The sequence below is a fragment of the Apodemus sylvaticus genome, chromosome 9, assembly GCF_947179515.1.
Source record: "Apodemus sylvaticus chromosome 9, mApoSyl1.1, whole genome shotgun sequence".
In the NCBI taxonomy this organism is placed as follows: domain Eukaryota; kingdom Metazoa; phylum Chordata; class Mammalia; order Rodentia; family Muridae; genus Apodemus; species Apodemus sylvaticus.
The window spans coordinates 38,493,322-38,509,813 of NC_067480.1; the positions used below are offsets into that span (position 1 = coordinate 38,493,322).

The window sequence follows — 16,492 nt, forward strand, 5'->3', positions numbered from 1 at the left end:
GCCAATGGCCTCTTCTTCAGTGGCCCTTCTGCACTGTATAGAGTTCTAGTGGGCTTTTCACTTTCCCTACTTGACTTTTTGTTTTGCTTTGGTTTTTTTTTTTTTTTTTTTTTTCAAGACATGATTTTTCTAAGTAGCCCTGGCTGTCCTGGAAATCACTATGTAGACCAGGCTTGCCTCAAACTCAGAGATCTGCCTGCCTCTGCCTCCCAAGTACTGGAACTAAAGACACGTCACCCTGCCCAGCCCTTCTCGACTCTCGTGTGTGGCATATGGCACATGGTAAGAATTCGACGTTGGTTGTATGGATGTAGCCATACGGCAGGGGCTGGGAGAAATGCAGACAAAGATAGGGAAGACAGAAATCTGGAGGTAAGAGGAGATTACCATAAGGCTATCCCTTCGAAATGTCTGCTCGGAATCATCTGATTGGGCCAACAGCTTCCCCAACAGGTCCAAAAAGAGGCTGGCAGCCTCCTGAAACACCTGTAGGCTGGGGAAGAATGGACCCATGGCATCTTCCCATCCTCCCACTAAAATCTTGGGTATGAATATGGCGAATGGGTCAGTTCTGGAAAGGTAGGAGACCTCTGGCAAGGAACGCATCAGAATGTTTCTCCTTTCAACTCTGCTAACACACACACACACACATGCACGCACACGCATGCACACGCGCACACACACACACACACACACACACACACATGCGTGCGCGCACATGCACACACCTCACATAAACCATTTAAGCCCCTCTCACCTGTGTTCGTATGTTGATCCTTCCTCTGAGGCCCATCTGTGCCAGGTAACTGCTGACCCATAGAGTCTAATGTCTTGGGGAAAAACTTTAAGTGTCTCAAGGTCCTCATGAGAACCAACTAGATTCTGAAGGCTACTCAGCTCATCTTTAACCCTGTCCCACATCCCCACTCCACACTTGGCCTCCTAATGAGGGGGAGGATATGGAGTAGGCATTGATGCCAGATGGAGAGAAAGCTTCCCACCTGTTGCCTGTCTGGCTCCTCTCCAGATTGAAGGTGCAGGAAAAGTACGCCTGAACCACAGCCATCAGGTCCCGTAAGAACGCCCCATACCAAGGTTGCTGAGAAGGAAAGGGAGAAAGGGCAATGTGAGGAATGGAGACTGAGAGCAGAAAAGCATCAGCAAAGTATGCAGAGTGCCCGTCAAAGTGGAAAGGGACGAAGGAAAGCCAAAGGTGCCAGTTAGCCGGTTACAGACCTCTGCAGATGTTGGAGGGGGAGGGGCTACTTTCCATTAAACTATCCTTTTCAGTTCCTGACCCAGTCTGACACTCAGCAGCAGAGGGGCATCCAGGCTGCTGTGGTCTGTCTTACTACCCACTCAATCTGGGGGAGGGGGGATGTTCTCTGGGCTCAGCCATGGCAGGACTCCATGCAGGGAAGTAGAGGTTTGGCCCCAGACACACTGAGCCTGAGTCCTAGCTCTCCCACCTGTCGTGTGGCCATGTGTGGTGACTGTACTTCTGAACTTCAACGTTCTGATTTGAAAATCGGGTAATAGAGCCCAAATCCCACCTTCTGAGGCAATTATTCTAAATATTGGGAAATTATCCATTTCATAAAGCTCTGGCTTTTCTCTTCACTTAGAAAACCATATTTGGTACACGGGCTCAAACCTGCAGTGTTGCCACATGGCAACCATGGAGTGGAGCTAAGCAGCAGCTCCCTTTAGGATGGGGATGTCTTTCATACTCCCTACCACTTAGACAGCTGGATACCTACCCTCTTCACCCACTCCACTGACAGTCACTACCTGCTTAGCCCCAAAAGGCATCAGACTCTGTAAGTGATGATCTGGTCATTAGAAAAAGGAGGACAGAAAACAAGAGGCAGTCAGGCCAAACAGATGGCAGCTCCCAGGACAGGAGGCAAGGAAAAGGTCCACCTCTTGTCTTCAGTGGCTGCTGGGCTGTGTACCTGCTGGATACTGCTGTTCTCCTGGCTGTACCTAAGAAGGTTGAGAGGCAGCTCGGGCAGCCCTGCCTCCTGGCAGAAGGAATACAAGAGCACAGAGTCACTGCAGCTGGACAGGAGACTGCTCAGGATGCGGAGTGCAGGAAGGAGGTGGGAAGCGCCGTCCAGGACACCTTTCAGGATCTGGAGACAGGAGAGAGAGAAGGCAGCATTTGGTATAATTATAGGGAAAGGGAGAAGAGTCACAAATACTGAATGTCTCTGAGGAGGTAGCAGAGTGGACTAAGTCTGCATTCATTCTTGGAGTGGTTGAAAAGCCCAGGAAGAAGGCGGGCGCAGGGGAACTGCACCAGAGGAGACTATGGAAGCTCACCTGACAGAGAACACCAGTGACCAAGGGGCAGGAGACTCAAGATCTGTCCACCAGGCCTAGTACCATTGTTATCTGTTCCTACCCTTGTCCAGCCCTTCACCTTAAGACCACATACAGGCACAAAGGCACACAACACATACACACACACACACACACACACTTCTGAAAAGTTAAAACAACAGACATGAGACACTGTTTTTTAAACAAGAACTCATTCAGCTCTAGATCAAGGACTGCCGACATTCCACATGCAGAATTTAGCCCACCTTGTGTCTGTCTGTAATCTGTACTCTAAGGATAGGATCACACTTTTAAATCGGTATTCTTTTTTTTTTTTTTTTTTTTTTTTTTTTTTTTTTGAGACAGGGTTTCTCTGTGTAGCCCTGACTGTCCTAGAACTCACTCTGTAGACCAGGCTGGCCTCGAACTCAGAGATCCACCTGCCTCTGCCTCCCAAGTGCTGGGATTAAGGCATGTGCCACCACTGTCCAGCTAAAATGTTTTCTTTATCCCCTTTCTTCCTCAATCTGCTAGTAAAACTCTCTAGGATTCTGTTATCTTTGTCTTTTGTCTTCTTCAGTAAATTATTCTAACAGAGACGAAGTGCCAAGGCTACCCCACGAGGAAAGCAGGCCTATAGAATCTAAATAAGCAAGGGCAAGCACTTCTCTCAGCCCATCCAGCCTAGGACTAAGAGATGTAAAATATGTTTTGATTGTCTGGACTGTCTTGCATACAAGCTAGATGCTTTCCAAATATGTAAAACTCAAGGATGGAGCCCTTTATGAATAATGCATTTCATACAGGTAACACCTGAGTGAGGTAGACTAATGCTTCCAGGACCCTCAAGTTCAAGAACACACCACCTTTGTTTTAAGGGTCTCCCTACCAGGCTAGCCCCAAATTCACAAGAGATCCTCCTGCCTCTGCTGAAATTAAAAGGTGTGTGCAGGTGTTTTCTTGAGTCTAGGAGATTGAAGCTAGCCTGGGCAACATTGTGAAACTGTTTTAATGAATTAGTTATTATTAACAATTTGGGGCCACATGCTGTGGTACATGGTAGAGGCTAGAGGGAAGCTCTGTGGAGTTGGTTCTCTGTTTTTTCTTTGTGGGTTCTGAACATCAGCTTCAGGCTGTCAGGCTTGTGTATCGAGCATTTACCCACTGAGCCATCCCACCCGCACAGCCCGTCCCTCTGGAAAACAGAAAGCCTTTGGCTTCTGGGATAAGATACCCTGGATCAGAATTCATGAAAACACAGCTTTTGATTCATGACTGGGCTCTGATCTATACAAATACATCTGTTCCCTGTCTTTAAAACAAGTACTTCTCTTTTCCGCATACTGTGAAATGGGAAAATAAATCCCAAAATTGAGAACAGCAACAACAAACTATGAGACATCAGGTGTCAGCATTACACTCTTGAAGAATACCAATTTAATGCTGGGCAGTGGTGGCGCACGCCTTAATCCCAGCACTTGGGAGGCAGAGGCAGGTGGATCTCTGAGTTCAAGGCCAGCCTGGTCTACAGAGTGAGTTCCAGGACAGCTGGAGCTACACAGAAAAACCCTGTCTCAAAAAACAAAACAAAACAAACAAACAAAAAAAAAAGAAAACATTTTAATTTGAAGAGAATGAAAAAAGGTCAGAAATATGTCCCAGGCATTATGCTGAGGTCAGTGAGGAAGTTTCCAATATGTTTAGCTATGTTGAAATGTACAGAAACAGAGGTAAGGCAGAGAGTCGTCAGCCATGACTACAGAAATGCTGATCAGTAGACATCAATAGAGAATTTCTTCTCATAAAGGATGCTACTGCCTTCCACATTGTGAGAGCAAGTTTGTCTGCATTTTAGTAGTGAAAATAAAGACAAAGCAGGGGTTAATCATTGTCGCCTCACCAGAGCAGCCGTCAACTGTGGACCATGAGCCTGGATCGAGAGGCTGCTCCTCAGGGAAGCTCATGATGAGTCCAGCAGCCAGTCTGGCTCTGCTCGACCTCTGGATTCTTGGCATCTGACTCAACTGTGAGAAAAAGATCCACTGCATTCTGGAACCTGTTTCCTATTTCTGCCCTTTTCCACTGAGTGTCTCTGTCTCCCTCAAAGTTTCAAACCAACTCCCAGGATTTACCTATACTTTTCTGCTTTCTTGGTTTCAGCCTGGTTGCTCCATTATCCTGAGAGCAAGCATTTTAACATAACATTTGCCCTTGAACCTGGCTATTGGTGAGTGGGTCTTGGTTCAGATCTACATAATAACAATTGAAGTTTTAAGGAGATGCATCCTAAGGTAGGAGAGATATGGAAAACCCTGTATCCTGTGATGGTGGCCAGAAAAACATCAAGAAGTGGACAGATATGAAGATAACAGAGAGTCTGGAGATGTATGGAGAGCATCATTCAGCCCATGGACTTTTGTGAGGCTTAGTATTCACTGTAACTTGCTAGAACCTTGGATCATTTGGGGAATGAGCCTGTGAGCAAGCCTCTGGGGGACTCTCTTGCTTATGTGAACTGATACGGGAAACCCCGTGTTAATTGTGAGCATTCCTTGGACAGAGATCCTGAACTACATAAAACAATGGAACTGGACTGAGCATGTGTTCATCACTCTTTACTCCTTGACTAAAGATGGATGTGACCAGGTGCTTCAAGATTCTGCCACTATGATTTCACCACCATGGTATACTGAACCCTTGAACTAAAAGCTAGAATAAACCCATTCTCTTTTAAAGCAAAAAATAAAAAAAGAATGAAAGAAACACTGCTCTGTACTGTCACATCACTCCTGGTGAGACATGCCTTTAGTTCCAGCATTGGGGAAGCAGACACAAGCGCATCTCTGTGAGTTCAAAGCCAGTCCTGTCTATACAGTGAGTTTCAGGACAGCCAGAACAACATAGTGAGACTCTGTGTGGAAAAAAAAAATAAGTAAAATCTTAAAAGAAGGGAAGAGACTGGAGAGATGTGGCTCAGTTGGTAAAGTGCTCACTGGCTTTCTATACAAGCATGGAGACCTGGGTTTATATTCCCAGCATCTGTGTAAAAAGCTGTGTAGAGCAGCAAGCCAATCCAATCAGAGCTGAGGAGACAGTCAGAGGATCCCTGAGGCTGGCTGCCTGGACAGTCTACTGGATTAGTGAGCCCTAGCTTCAGGAAAAGCTCCTGTCTCAAAACAAACGCAAGACAGAGTGACCGAGGAAGAAGCCTAACCCTGACCTCTGACCTCCACATGCACAGGCACACATGTGTATTTATACACTGATGCATACGACAAATAGAGTAACAAGGGGAAAATAAAAAGAAACCATACTTTTCAAAGTTTCTGGGTGGAAAGAGCACCGTTTTGGAGATGCAAAGATAGAAGAAAGAGCCTAACTTATTTTGGTTTTTGGTTTTTTGGATTTGGTTTTTTCAAGACAGGGTTTCTCTGTATAGGCCTGGCTGTCCCGGAACACACTCTGTAGATCAGGCTGGCCTCAAACTCAGAAATCTGCCTACCTCTGCCTCCCAGAGTGCTGGGATTACAGGTGTACGACACCACTGCCCAACGGAGCCTAACTTTTAATGCTAATTATAATGTTGCCCCTGAAAAACAAACAAATAAAAACTCAAAACTCAAGTCATCCATCAGATATCTGTGGTATAGAATACTGTCTACTGGGGTAATTATATCTTAACTTTATCAGTAATAATTTTATGAAACTATGGCTGTTCTCACTTTATAAGTACAAAAAGAGTCTCCATTTTTACCTCTTGGTTCATGATGCCTACACAGTATTTGCTATGAAAAAGTTCACTGATCCCTGTTCTAGACAGCTATTTTTCCCTTCAGAAAGAAAATTGTATAGGATTTATGCATAGGCTGAACATAATCATATGAAGGTGATACCATGGCTAGAGATCTTTTGGTTTCCTGAAACAGATACACCTACATTCTAACCTTCTTCTTGAAATAAGGAAAGGACAGTCCTCTGTCTCCTTACGGTGGCGAGATGTCATCTCTGACAGCTTCTGCTTGTTACCTGCTCACCAGTCCCGCGCAGCTGACTCTGGATGCGCTGGCAGAAGTCAGGATTGCACAGCAGGGTGAGTGGGGACTTGAGCTGCACAGGCACAGGCTCCGCGGTCTCTAGCAACCGTTGCCACTCATCATCACTGTCTGGCTCCTGGGCATTTGGCAGGAAAGAGGTCAAGAGGAGTAAGTGCTGAGGTCAAAACTCTCAACCTGAAATTAGAAACTGGGAGGCCTATGAAGTAACAATAAGCAGCCAGTGGCTGCTTCAGCATAGGTGTATATCTTCAGACACTGTCAAAAAAGACACAATGGGCAGTATTTAAGGGGTCTTGAAAAGTTCTTTGTAGAGCACTGGGGTATGTGCATAAAGAGCCACCTACAAAGGTGTCCAGTGCACCATGGCTGATAATGACAAGGCATTAGGAAGCAAGTTGGCAAGGGAATGACAAACCATGGTCTGTCTCTATTAGGAACTAGGAAGTCATTGATAGATCATAAGACTTAAGGATGGCTGGGTGGTGGTGGTGCACGCTTGTAATCCCAGCACTCTGGGAGGCAGAGGCAGGATGATTTCTGAGTTTGAGGTCAGCCTGGTCTACAGAGTAAGTTCCAGGACAGCAGGGCTACACAGAGAAACCCTGTCTCAAAAAACCAAAAAAAAAAAAAAAAAAAAAAAAAAAAAAAAAAAGACTTAAGGATGTACCTTGTATTGGATTCCTACATAGGCTGAATATGATCATGAAAACACAACTTGAAGAGCACTACAAAATAACTCCCTTGTGTATTGTTCTGGCTGGGCACACTTCTCCCTAAGGTTCAAGCTTTAAAGTCCTAGTCGTGGCACGGGGGTATCTAGAGATGCTGAGACCTTCAAGAGACAAAGCCTAGTGGAGAGTGCCTAGGACAACCGGATGCCACCATGCAGAAGGCATTAAGCTCTCCCTTCCCCTGTAGCCGCCACTCTGTAGGAGGGTCTGAATGGAAGGCCTTGTATGCCCAGGGCAAGAGGCAAGCAGCACCCACTCTCCCACTGAGCAATTCCCAGACAGGAACAAAGTATTTTTCCTGGAACCCTGGTTAGGTTTTGAAGTTTGTTTTTGGGGGGTTGTGGAGGCAGGGTTAGTTTGGTTTGGTTTGATTTTTCAAGACCGAGTTTCTGTATAGCCCTGACTGTCCTGCAACTTCCTCTGTAGACTAGGCTGGCTTTGAACTCTGAGATCAGTCTGCCTCTGCCTCCCCAGTACTGGGATTGAAGGTGGGTGCTGCCACCACCTGGCATAAAGGAAGATTATTACAAAACCTTGGAGCTGGCCTCACCCAGCGTCTCTGGCTTCTAGGTTGAGATGTAACCTTCCTTCCATGGCCCCTGCTGTGGTGAGGTTATCAGCAATGCCGTCCTCGTCCTCACTAGAGCCGAAACTTGCTCCCGAGTCTCTAAAACTGTGAGCTTATTAGTCTAGGAAAACATTTTTACTATTTGATTATTTTAGGTGTGGGTGTTCTGCCTGTGTATACAATTACACTGTTGCACATTCCTCACGCCAGCAGAAGCCAGGAGATATCAGATCCCCTGGAACTGGAATTACAGACATGTTAACACATAGGTGCTGGGAATCAGATCCCAGTCCTCTTAGAAGAGCAGCCACTGCTCTTAATTGCTGAGCCATCTCTAACCCGCAAGAGGGAAAAAAATTGAATTAAGTGCATATTGGGGCAACAGGAAGAATGTGAATATGGAGAATTAGTTTACTCATCTACTTATTGTTATTACAATAACAGTACAGTATTGATGTGACATTTCTTTTTTTTTAATTTTTGATACAGCTTCTCTATGTAGCCATGGCTGTCCTGGAACTCTCTATGTAGATCAGGCTGGTCTCGAACTCATAGAGATCTGCCTGCCTCTGCTGTCCAAGTGCTAGGTTTAAAGCCAGGTGTCACCCCCAGTTCACTGTGAAATCTCTGACTGTGATCATGTAAGAGAATGACTTTATCCTTAGGAAATGTGCACCAAGTATTTCGAGGCAGAAGGGCATGTCTGCCGATTGCCTCAAACTACTTAAAGAAAATAGTGTGTCCACCTGTTCATGGAGACTCATACAGCAAATGGGACAAAATGGTGACAGGGAGGTGGACCCTAAGGGGGGAGGGATGGTTTGTTTTGTTTTGTTGACCATGAGTGCCAACACCACAAACTGATTAATGCTACTATAAAAATGATTTCCAGGACCTAGATTTATGGCTAAAGTCATTCTCTTATGGCTATAGGGGCTAAGAACCCTAGATGTTCAGGGGAGTGGTGGCGCATATCTTTAATCCCAGCACTTGGGAGGCAGAGGCAAATGGATTTCTGAGTTGAACGCCAGCCTGGTCTATAGAGTGAGTTCCAGGTTAGTCAGTGCTACACAGAGAAACCCTGTCTCAGAAAGAAAAAAACAAAACAAAACAAAACAAAACAACCCAGTCGGGCAGTGGTGGCACATGCCTTTAATCCCAGCACTTGGGAGGCAGAGGCAGGCGGAATTCTGAGTTCGAGGCCAGCCTGGTCTACAGAGTGAGTTCCAGGACAGCCAGGGCTACATAGAGAAACCCTGCCTTGAAAAAACAAAAACAACAACAGCAATAACAACAAAACAACCCAACCCACTAGACGCTTTTCAAGAGGACCTGGGTTCAGTTCTAGCATGGTGCTTCAAAACTATCTGTAACTCTAGTTCCAGGGGATCCAATGCCCGTCCTGTGGTATCATACATGTATGTTCATTTCAGACCACCTAACCTCAGAACTTTGAGAAATAAATTTCTGTTCTCTGGCATTCTTTCTTGGCAGCACAAAGTAGACAGAGATAAGGGTAAGGATATAAAGGAATTCTATATAGTCTCATAATTATTATTATTGTCTTCTAATGTGAGTGTTTGTGTGCATGTATGTCTATACACCATGCACATGACTGATGTCCGAGGAGGTCAGAGAAGGTATTGGATTTCTTGGAACTGGAATTGTGGATGATTGTGAGTCAGCCACACCACATGGGTAGTAGAAATGGGTAGCAGGGGCTTCTGCAAAACAAATGCTCTTAAGTGCTGAGTCACTTTTCCAGCCCCATGATACAAGTTGAAATTATTTCAAAATATAAAAATTAGAATTCAACACAAAAGATTGAAGAAATATGTGCTATGATGTAGAATCAAGGTCTAAAATAGATCATATGATAACAGAGGCACAATGTAAGGCAATACAGACAGGATAATGTAGACAGCCAAACTGCACACGTACATGTATGTACATGTATATGATAGAAAGTTTGAAACTTGAAAGGAGACAGATTAGTAATGGGAGCCATCTTTGGAAGTGCAGTATGGTTCAACAGAGATCTTCATTTGTATTTATGTTTTGTTTTTTTGTTTTTTTATAAAGATTTATTTATTTATTATATGTAAGTACATAGTAGCTGTCTTCAGACACCCCGGAAGAGGGCATCAGATCTCATTACAGATGGTTGTGAGCCACCATGTGGTTGCTGGGATTTGAACTCAGGACCTTTGAAAGAGCAGTCAGGGCTCTTAACTGCTGAACCATCTTCTCCAACCCATTGTTTTGCTTTTTAAAGACAAGGTTTTATTTTGTAGCACAGGCTAGCTAGATATTCCTAGGCTCAGAAGATTCTCTTCTTTCACCCTCTCAAAAAACCTGCAACTATAAGGAATGTACTAGCGTCTGCCTCAGAACCTCCAGTTTTATCTGTGCCTTCCAATCTCTGAGAATTACTTGTGCACATACTATGCTAACCAGGCTATCTTTAACACTAATGGAGCTTACTGCTCATACTGCTGTAAAAATCACGCATCTAGACCGAATGCCCCACCTCATTTTCAGGATCCACTGCGTCAGTGCTCCGCCGGCCCATCATTTCTGGCCTCAGCTCTGGGAAGGTTTGTTCACACTCCAAGGTGATGTGGTTTTCCCTGCCGAAACAAGCCTGGGAGTAAGACGACTTCCGGACATGTGAGGCTTAAGGCTCACTGCCTTGTACGTCCCTCCGAGCTCAGGAAAGGGCGTAGAGGAACCAGTCATACACATGGATAGAGGGTGTTTCTCAGAGGGTTATGGGATGTGGTCAGTACAGTATGTATTAACATCCACACATGGATTATTGACTCCCAGTCTGATCTACTCTGATCTACAGTAGATTTGGCTTTTTTTTTTTTATTCTATCACTTTCCATTCAAATAATCTTCTCTTTTGGACAGGAATGCTCCTTGTCCCTCTCAAATTACAACTGAGACATAGAGACAAAATCCTCAAGTTTCCTGAATCAAGAAATAATTAGGGGCTGGAGGAATGGCTCAGTGGTTAAGAGCATGGACTGCTATTCCAGAGGTCCTGAGTTCAGTTCCCAGCAACCACATAGCGGCTCACAACCACCTGTAATGGAATCTTGTGCCAATTTCTGTTGTGTCTGAAGAGAGCAACAGTGTGCTCATATACATAAAATAAATAAATCTTTTTAAAAAAATAATTAGAGGGGCTGGAGAGATGGCTCGGTGGTTAAGAGCACTGGCTGCTCTTCCAGATGGACCAATTGGATTCTCAGCACTTACAGGGTAGCTCACAACTGTCTATTATTACAGTCCCAGGGGATCTAATGTCCTATTCTGGCCTCTAAAAGCACTGTACACATGTGATATACAGACATACATGCAGGCAAAACACTCATACACATAACCCTGTTTATATTTACGTCATGGCTAATGACAGAGACATTTTGCGTTTACTATGGTTACCAGAGTTCTGCTGGAAATCCCACACCTGCACACACACAAGCTGCTTTACCCTTCTCACCGAGGTGTAGGGGGTGCTTCTCCAGCCCCCCAGTCTTCCCAGTTGTTCTTCATCTCTGAAGCCAATATACCAGCCAAGAGGCTTGATTCCTGAGGAGTGGCCTTTAGGCCAGGCACAGGGGCAGTGCCAGGTGTTGTCACCTTGCTGAGCCTATCTTCCTGTTCAAGGGTGGATCCTGCATTCTGTTCTTCCTATGAGAGGTGGTTGAGAGACAAGAGAACTATTTGTGTTCTTCATATATTTTTGCATACATTCCCTATAAGTTGCATCTTTCTCCAGCCCGCCCTCCCCCCCCCCCCATCTTATCTATTTTCCTCAGACCCACACACCTTCTGCTTGGCTTCTTCAGCCATGCGTTTACAGGCCTGGCGAAGGATGCGAGACTGGTTACCCTTGGGTGCCAACCGATGAGCCTGTTCATCCTTTAGGACCTGAAGTTCTGGGGGTAGGCGGCTAGTAAATGGGGTGCCCAAATCAGAGCCTGCTGGTTCAGTTATTACTGCATAGAGAGAAGAGAAGACATGATTGTTCTGGGGCTGCAGCCACCAAGTCTACTTGACAAGGGACAACGTAAGTGTCTCTAGGCCTCTGTGGGTGGGAAGAAGCCATTTTGACAAAAGTCAGGAGTGATAAAGGCTTTTATATGTATATACATATAGTATAGAGTAAAGTTTATTCAGGGCACAGGAGGGGAGTTAAGAGGGACAGAGAAAGGCAGAGAGTGAGAGCGGAGAAGACAAGTAAAGTCTGGCCATGAGCACATGGGGTGGGGGGGGGAGGGAATGGGGAAGGGAGGGAAGGGGTGAGGGACAGAGCGGGAGCAAGAAGGCAAGAGCAAGAGAGCCTGTTAAAGGCTTAAGGAGGAAAAAGTCCAAGGTGGAGGAGGAAAGAGGTGTGGCACCCAGAGGGCGGGGAGGGAAGAAGCCAGGAACCCTGATGACTCACTGGTGACACGGCCGGCAATAAAGGGGTGATGGAGGAGGTCTGGCCAGGACAGACGCTGCCGGGGGTCCTTGGTGAGCAGCCCCTGCAAGAAGTTCTGTGGAGAGAAATCAAACGTTACCAGCCCTTCCCTCCAGCCTCTCCCTAACTGCTCAGCAGTACTGACAAGCCGACTTGTGCATCTGTTCTTAACGCAGCAACGCTTCCCTTAGGATCCCAGGCAGATCGCTCGCTGCCTTCATCTCCCGGGCAGCCATGACTGTTATCCACAGACATCCCATAATCCACCAGCAAACCCAAATGTCCACGTCACCAACTCTGTGGAGTTGAAATCGGGAGGAGGGGATGGCACTTGAATAGTCATCTTCAGAAGCATATGTCCACAGTCATGGGTGTGAACAGTTAAACACACACACACACACACACAGACGCAAATGAGCAAGGGTTCAAGGGTGTATGTGGGAACACTCAAACACAGACATCTTTCAGTGAATTTTCAGATTGGGGAGGGGCAGAAAGGATGAAACCCTTAGTTAGATCTGAAACAAGAACAGAAGGTAGGAGCTGGCAGGGCAGTGGTGGTGCATGCCTGTAATCCCAGCACTCTGGGAGGCAGAGGCAGGTGGATTTCTGAGTTCGAGGCCAGCCTGGTCTACAGAGTGAGCTTCAGGACAGCCAAGGCTACACAGAGAAACCCTGTCTCGAAAAAAAACAAATCCAAAAAACCAAAAAAAAAAAAAAAAAAAAAAAAAAAGAAAGAAAGAAAGAAAGAAAGAAGAAGCTAGGAGCTGGAGAGATGGCCCAGTGCTTGAGTGCAATCACTGCTCTTCTTCCAGAGAATGGGAGTTTGGTTCCCAGTGCCCACATCAAACAGCTCACAGCTGCCCGTGTAACTCCAGCTCCAGGAGATCTGACCCCTGCAGCCTCCGAGGACACCTGCACTAATACACATGCACTTAAATCAAAGTAAAACTAAACAAATGAAGCAAAACAGAAGAGAGGGTGCTAATAGGCTGTGAGCACCCAGCTGACACAGGTGACTGGAGAGACTGGAAGTTCATGAGAAGCCGTCTGAGGAGGAAGGAATGTTCTAGGTGTACTTCCCACATTCAAAGCTCCTTTATGTAACTTGCTTGAAAATTATTTGAGCACTCCCAGATATCTAAGTTAGGGAGAAATGTGTCCCCTTCCATCCTAGATAAGCCAAAGGAAACTTGTAATGAGGTCCTATTGCCCACCCTTAGTCACCAGCCATGATAGTCACTGCAGAGCACTAAAGATAGCATGGGGAGGGGGCTGGAGAGATGGCTCAGCGGTTAAGAGCTCCGACTGCTCATCCAGAGGTCCTGAGTTCAATTCCCAGCAACCACATGGTGGCTCATAGCCGTCTGTTACAGGATTTGATGCCCTCTTCTGGTGTGTCTGAAGACAGCAACAGTGTACTCATATGAATAAAATAAATCTTAAAAAATTAAAAAAAAAACTTAAAAAAAAGATAGCATGGGGAGCACCTGGATTGCATCTGACACTGTCTCTGATAGGGGATCAGAGGGACTGGGGGAATGTAACAGCCCAAAATTTCTTCTCTCATGGTGGCTTGACATGACTTCCTACTGTGGTAAAGCCCAGCCTGCTGGCATAGGCTGCAGTGCTACCATCCTGAAATCTGGCAGACCTTAGAACAGACTCTTAGGGTAGCCTCCTGGGACTACGTACCTGCAGTAGCAAAGCAAAGCTGCCTGGCTTGTACCAACTTTGAAAAAAAGGTTTTGGAAAAGCGGTAGGGATAGAGGTGGGCAGGTTGCTGATATAGAAGTCATCCCTCTCTACCTCCCATTACCTTGAAGCAGGAACTAATGGTGGATGGCCAGCGCACAGGGTCCTTGAGAATGAGGCTAACTAGTTGAAAGATGCTGGTGGTGTAGAAGGGAGGCGTGCCTACAGCCAGCTCATACAGGATGCAACCTACAGACCAGAGGTCTGCTGTATGGTCATATGGCCGCTCCTCCACCAGCTCTGGAGACATATAGAGAGGTGTGCCTTTGATAGACGTCAGCACCATGGTGTTGGTGCTCATAGCGCGGGCAAATCTGCAGAGGTGACAGGACGGACATACAATAAAAAAGGTCATCTCAACCTACTCACATCTGGAAAATTACACCTCGGGACAGGGGCTGATGAGATGGCTCCGAGGTAAAGGTATCTGCCTCATGCCCAATGACCTGAGTTCCACCTCTAGGACCCATGTGGTAGAAGGAGGGAACTGACTCCTACAATTTGTCCTCCCATACAGCACATGGGTTCCCACAGCTCCATATTACAATAAATAAGTAAATGTCATAAAAATATTTTTAAAAGGAAAATTAAGTTGGACAGTGGTACACAATTTTAATTTTAGCACTTGGGAGGCATAGGCAGGTGGATCTCTGGGTTAGTGGGCAGCCTGGTCTACATAGTGAATTCCATAATGAGGTCTAAAGAAAGAGAGAGAGAGAGAGAAAGAAAGAAAGAAAGAGAGAAAGAAAGAGAGAGAGAGAGAGAAGAGAGAGAGAGAGGGGGGGAGAGAGAGAGAGAGAGAGAGAGAGAGAGAAAAGAAAGAAAAAAAAAAGAAAAGAAAGAAAGAAAGAAAAAAGAAAGAAAGACAGAAAGAAAGAAAGAAAGAAAGAAAGAAAGAAAGAGAAAGAAAATTTAAAAAGAAAAGAAAAGAAAAAATTAAATCTGGCTATTTACTATGTGTTAGCTATGGGATAACCTGAACCAAAGGAGACACAAGTCCATTCGATAGGTTCCAAAGGCCCAGGCAGATCTCCAGTCTCCAGCTCTGGTTCTAACATGAGGCTTACGTGAGTGCAGTGGAGAGTCTAGGACCCCCTGAAGAAGCATAGACGGAAGCTCAGAAACCCTACCCAAAATCACAAAGTTTGATGCCACCACCCTTGGCGAGAAGAATGTTCTGAGGTTTCATGTCCCGGTGCAGGATGCGGTGGGAATGCAGGTAGTACAGGGCTGACACCAACTGGGCAGCGATGGCCTGAACCTAGGGGTCAGACAAGTGAGAGAAAGGTCAGAGGATGGAGCCAGCTGACAAGCCAAAGACTTCTGGAGCTGAGGCTGATTTGATTTTCTGTTTTTTCCTTCTCTTCTAGAACCTCACAGTTCTCTACGGCCTCCTTGGTTTTTGTTCTCCTTAATTCATCCTTTTCTCTGATCATTCACTTATTCAAGGAAAATCTATTGTATATCTCTCTTTTTGGCTGCATGACCATGACCGAGTTCTTCTGTGCTTTCCCAGAGTCACCATCTATAAGGCAAGAATATAGCACATACCGCCCAGGGCTAGTGTTGAGGTAATGGAGTCAAAGCGTGTAAAGCAATGCTCAAAATGGTGCCCAGCAGGAGGGAAATAATCTGCACATCAACTGTTTTAAACTAAGGAAACTTCCTTTTCTCAAGATACACAATCAACAAGGCAAACAAGCCAGGAAGATAACTATTTTTGTTTAGTTGGGTTTGGTTGAGTCTCGTAGATCCCAGGCTGGCCTTGAACTTGCTATGTAACTGAGGATGACCTTGCACTTCCCTAGCCTGTACCTCCCCAGAGCTGAGATGATATGTAGATGTGCTACCAAGGTCAGTTTTATGTGTACTGGGAATCCAATCCAGAGCTTAATGCATGCCAACCAAACACTCTACCAACTGAGCCACACGGACCCAGCTTAAGGTGAGTACTTACACACAGTGATGAGAGTCCTGGGGTTGCAGGGCACCTGTTTGTCAAGAGTATAAAGAAACCCCTAGAATGATTGTGGGGACACACCTCAACCAAATCCTGTCAGCCTCTTTGTCCTAATGGTGACTCCTGACCTAATGGTAAGCGTCTCTCACTGCTCTAAAGCTGGCCTTTCTTCCTTAAAACTATGACTGATAGCTACAACATTAATAATAGCTATTTATCATTTTAATGAATTAAACTATTAATCTTCAAATAGCCTTACAAGGTAGATATTATTATCTTTATTATCTTCATTTTACCAACGAGGAAACTAAACATGGGCTGGAGAGATGGCTCAGCAGTAAAGAGCACTGACTGCTCTTCCAGAGGTCCTGAGTTCAATTCCCAGCAACCACTTGGTGGCTCACAACTATCTGTAATGGGTTTTTATGCCCTCTTCTGGTGCGTCTGAAGACAGTGACAGTGTACTCATATATATAAAATAAATCTTTTTTAAAAGGAGAAAGAAAAGAAAAAGAAACTAAACACAAAGACATAAGAGTAATTTGCCCAAAGGGATCCAGCCTAACGATCTGAGTTCAATCCCTGGCACCCACATGGTAGAAGGAGAGAACTGGCTCTGACTCCCATA

The 16,492-nt window shown here is 45.5% G+C and overlaps 1 protein-coding gene across 1 annotated transcript in view; it reads right to left on the reverse strand.

Moving 5' to 3' along the window:
- Stk36 (serine/threonine kinase 36) overlaps window positions 1-16,492 on the reverse strand; it is a 29,352-nt gene that overhangs the window by 10,051 nt on the left and 2,809 nt on the right. Inside the window, exons 5-14 of the mRNA XM_052193321.1 lie at window positions 15,035-15,165; window positions 13,969-14,218; window positions 12,132-12,225; window positions 11,516-11,685; window positions 11,187-11,377; window positions 10,210-10,309; window positions 6,352-6,495; window positions 1,956-2,135; window positions 1,002-1,099; window positions 388-493 (exon numbers count right to left, since the gene is read on the reverse strand). Of these exons, the coding sequence (XP_052049281.1) occupies window positions 388-493; window positions 1,002-1,099; window positions 1,956-2,135; window positions 6,352-6,495; window positions 10,210-10,309; window positions 11,187-11,377; window positions 11,516-11,685; window positions 12,132-12,225; window positions 13,969-14,218; window positions 15,035-15,165 (1,464 nt within the window). The remainder of the gene's footprint in view (window positions 1-387; window positions 494-1,001; window positions 1,100-1,955; window positions 2,136-6,351; window positions 6,496-10,209; window positions 10,310-11,186; window positions 11,378-11,515; window positions 11,686-12,131; window positions 12,226-13,968; window positions 14,219-15,034; window positions 15,166-16,492) is intronic.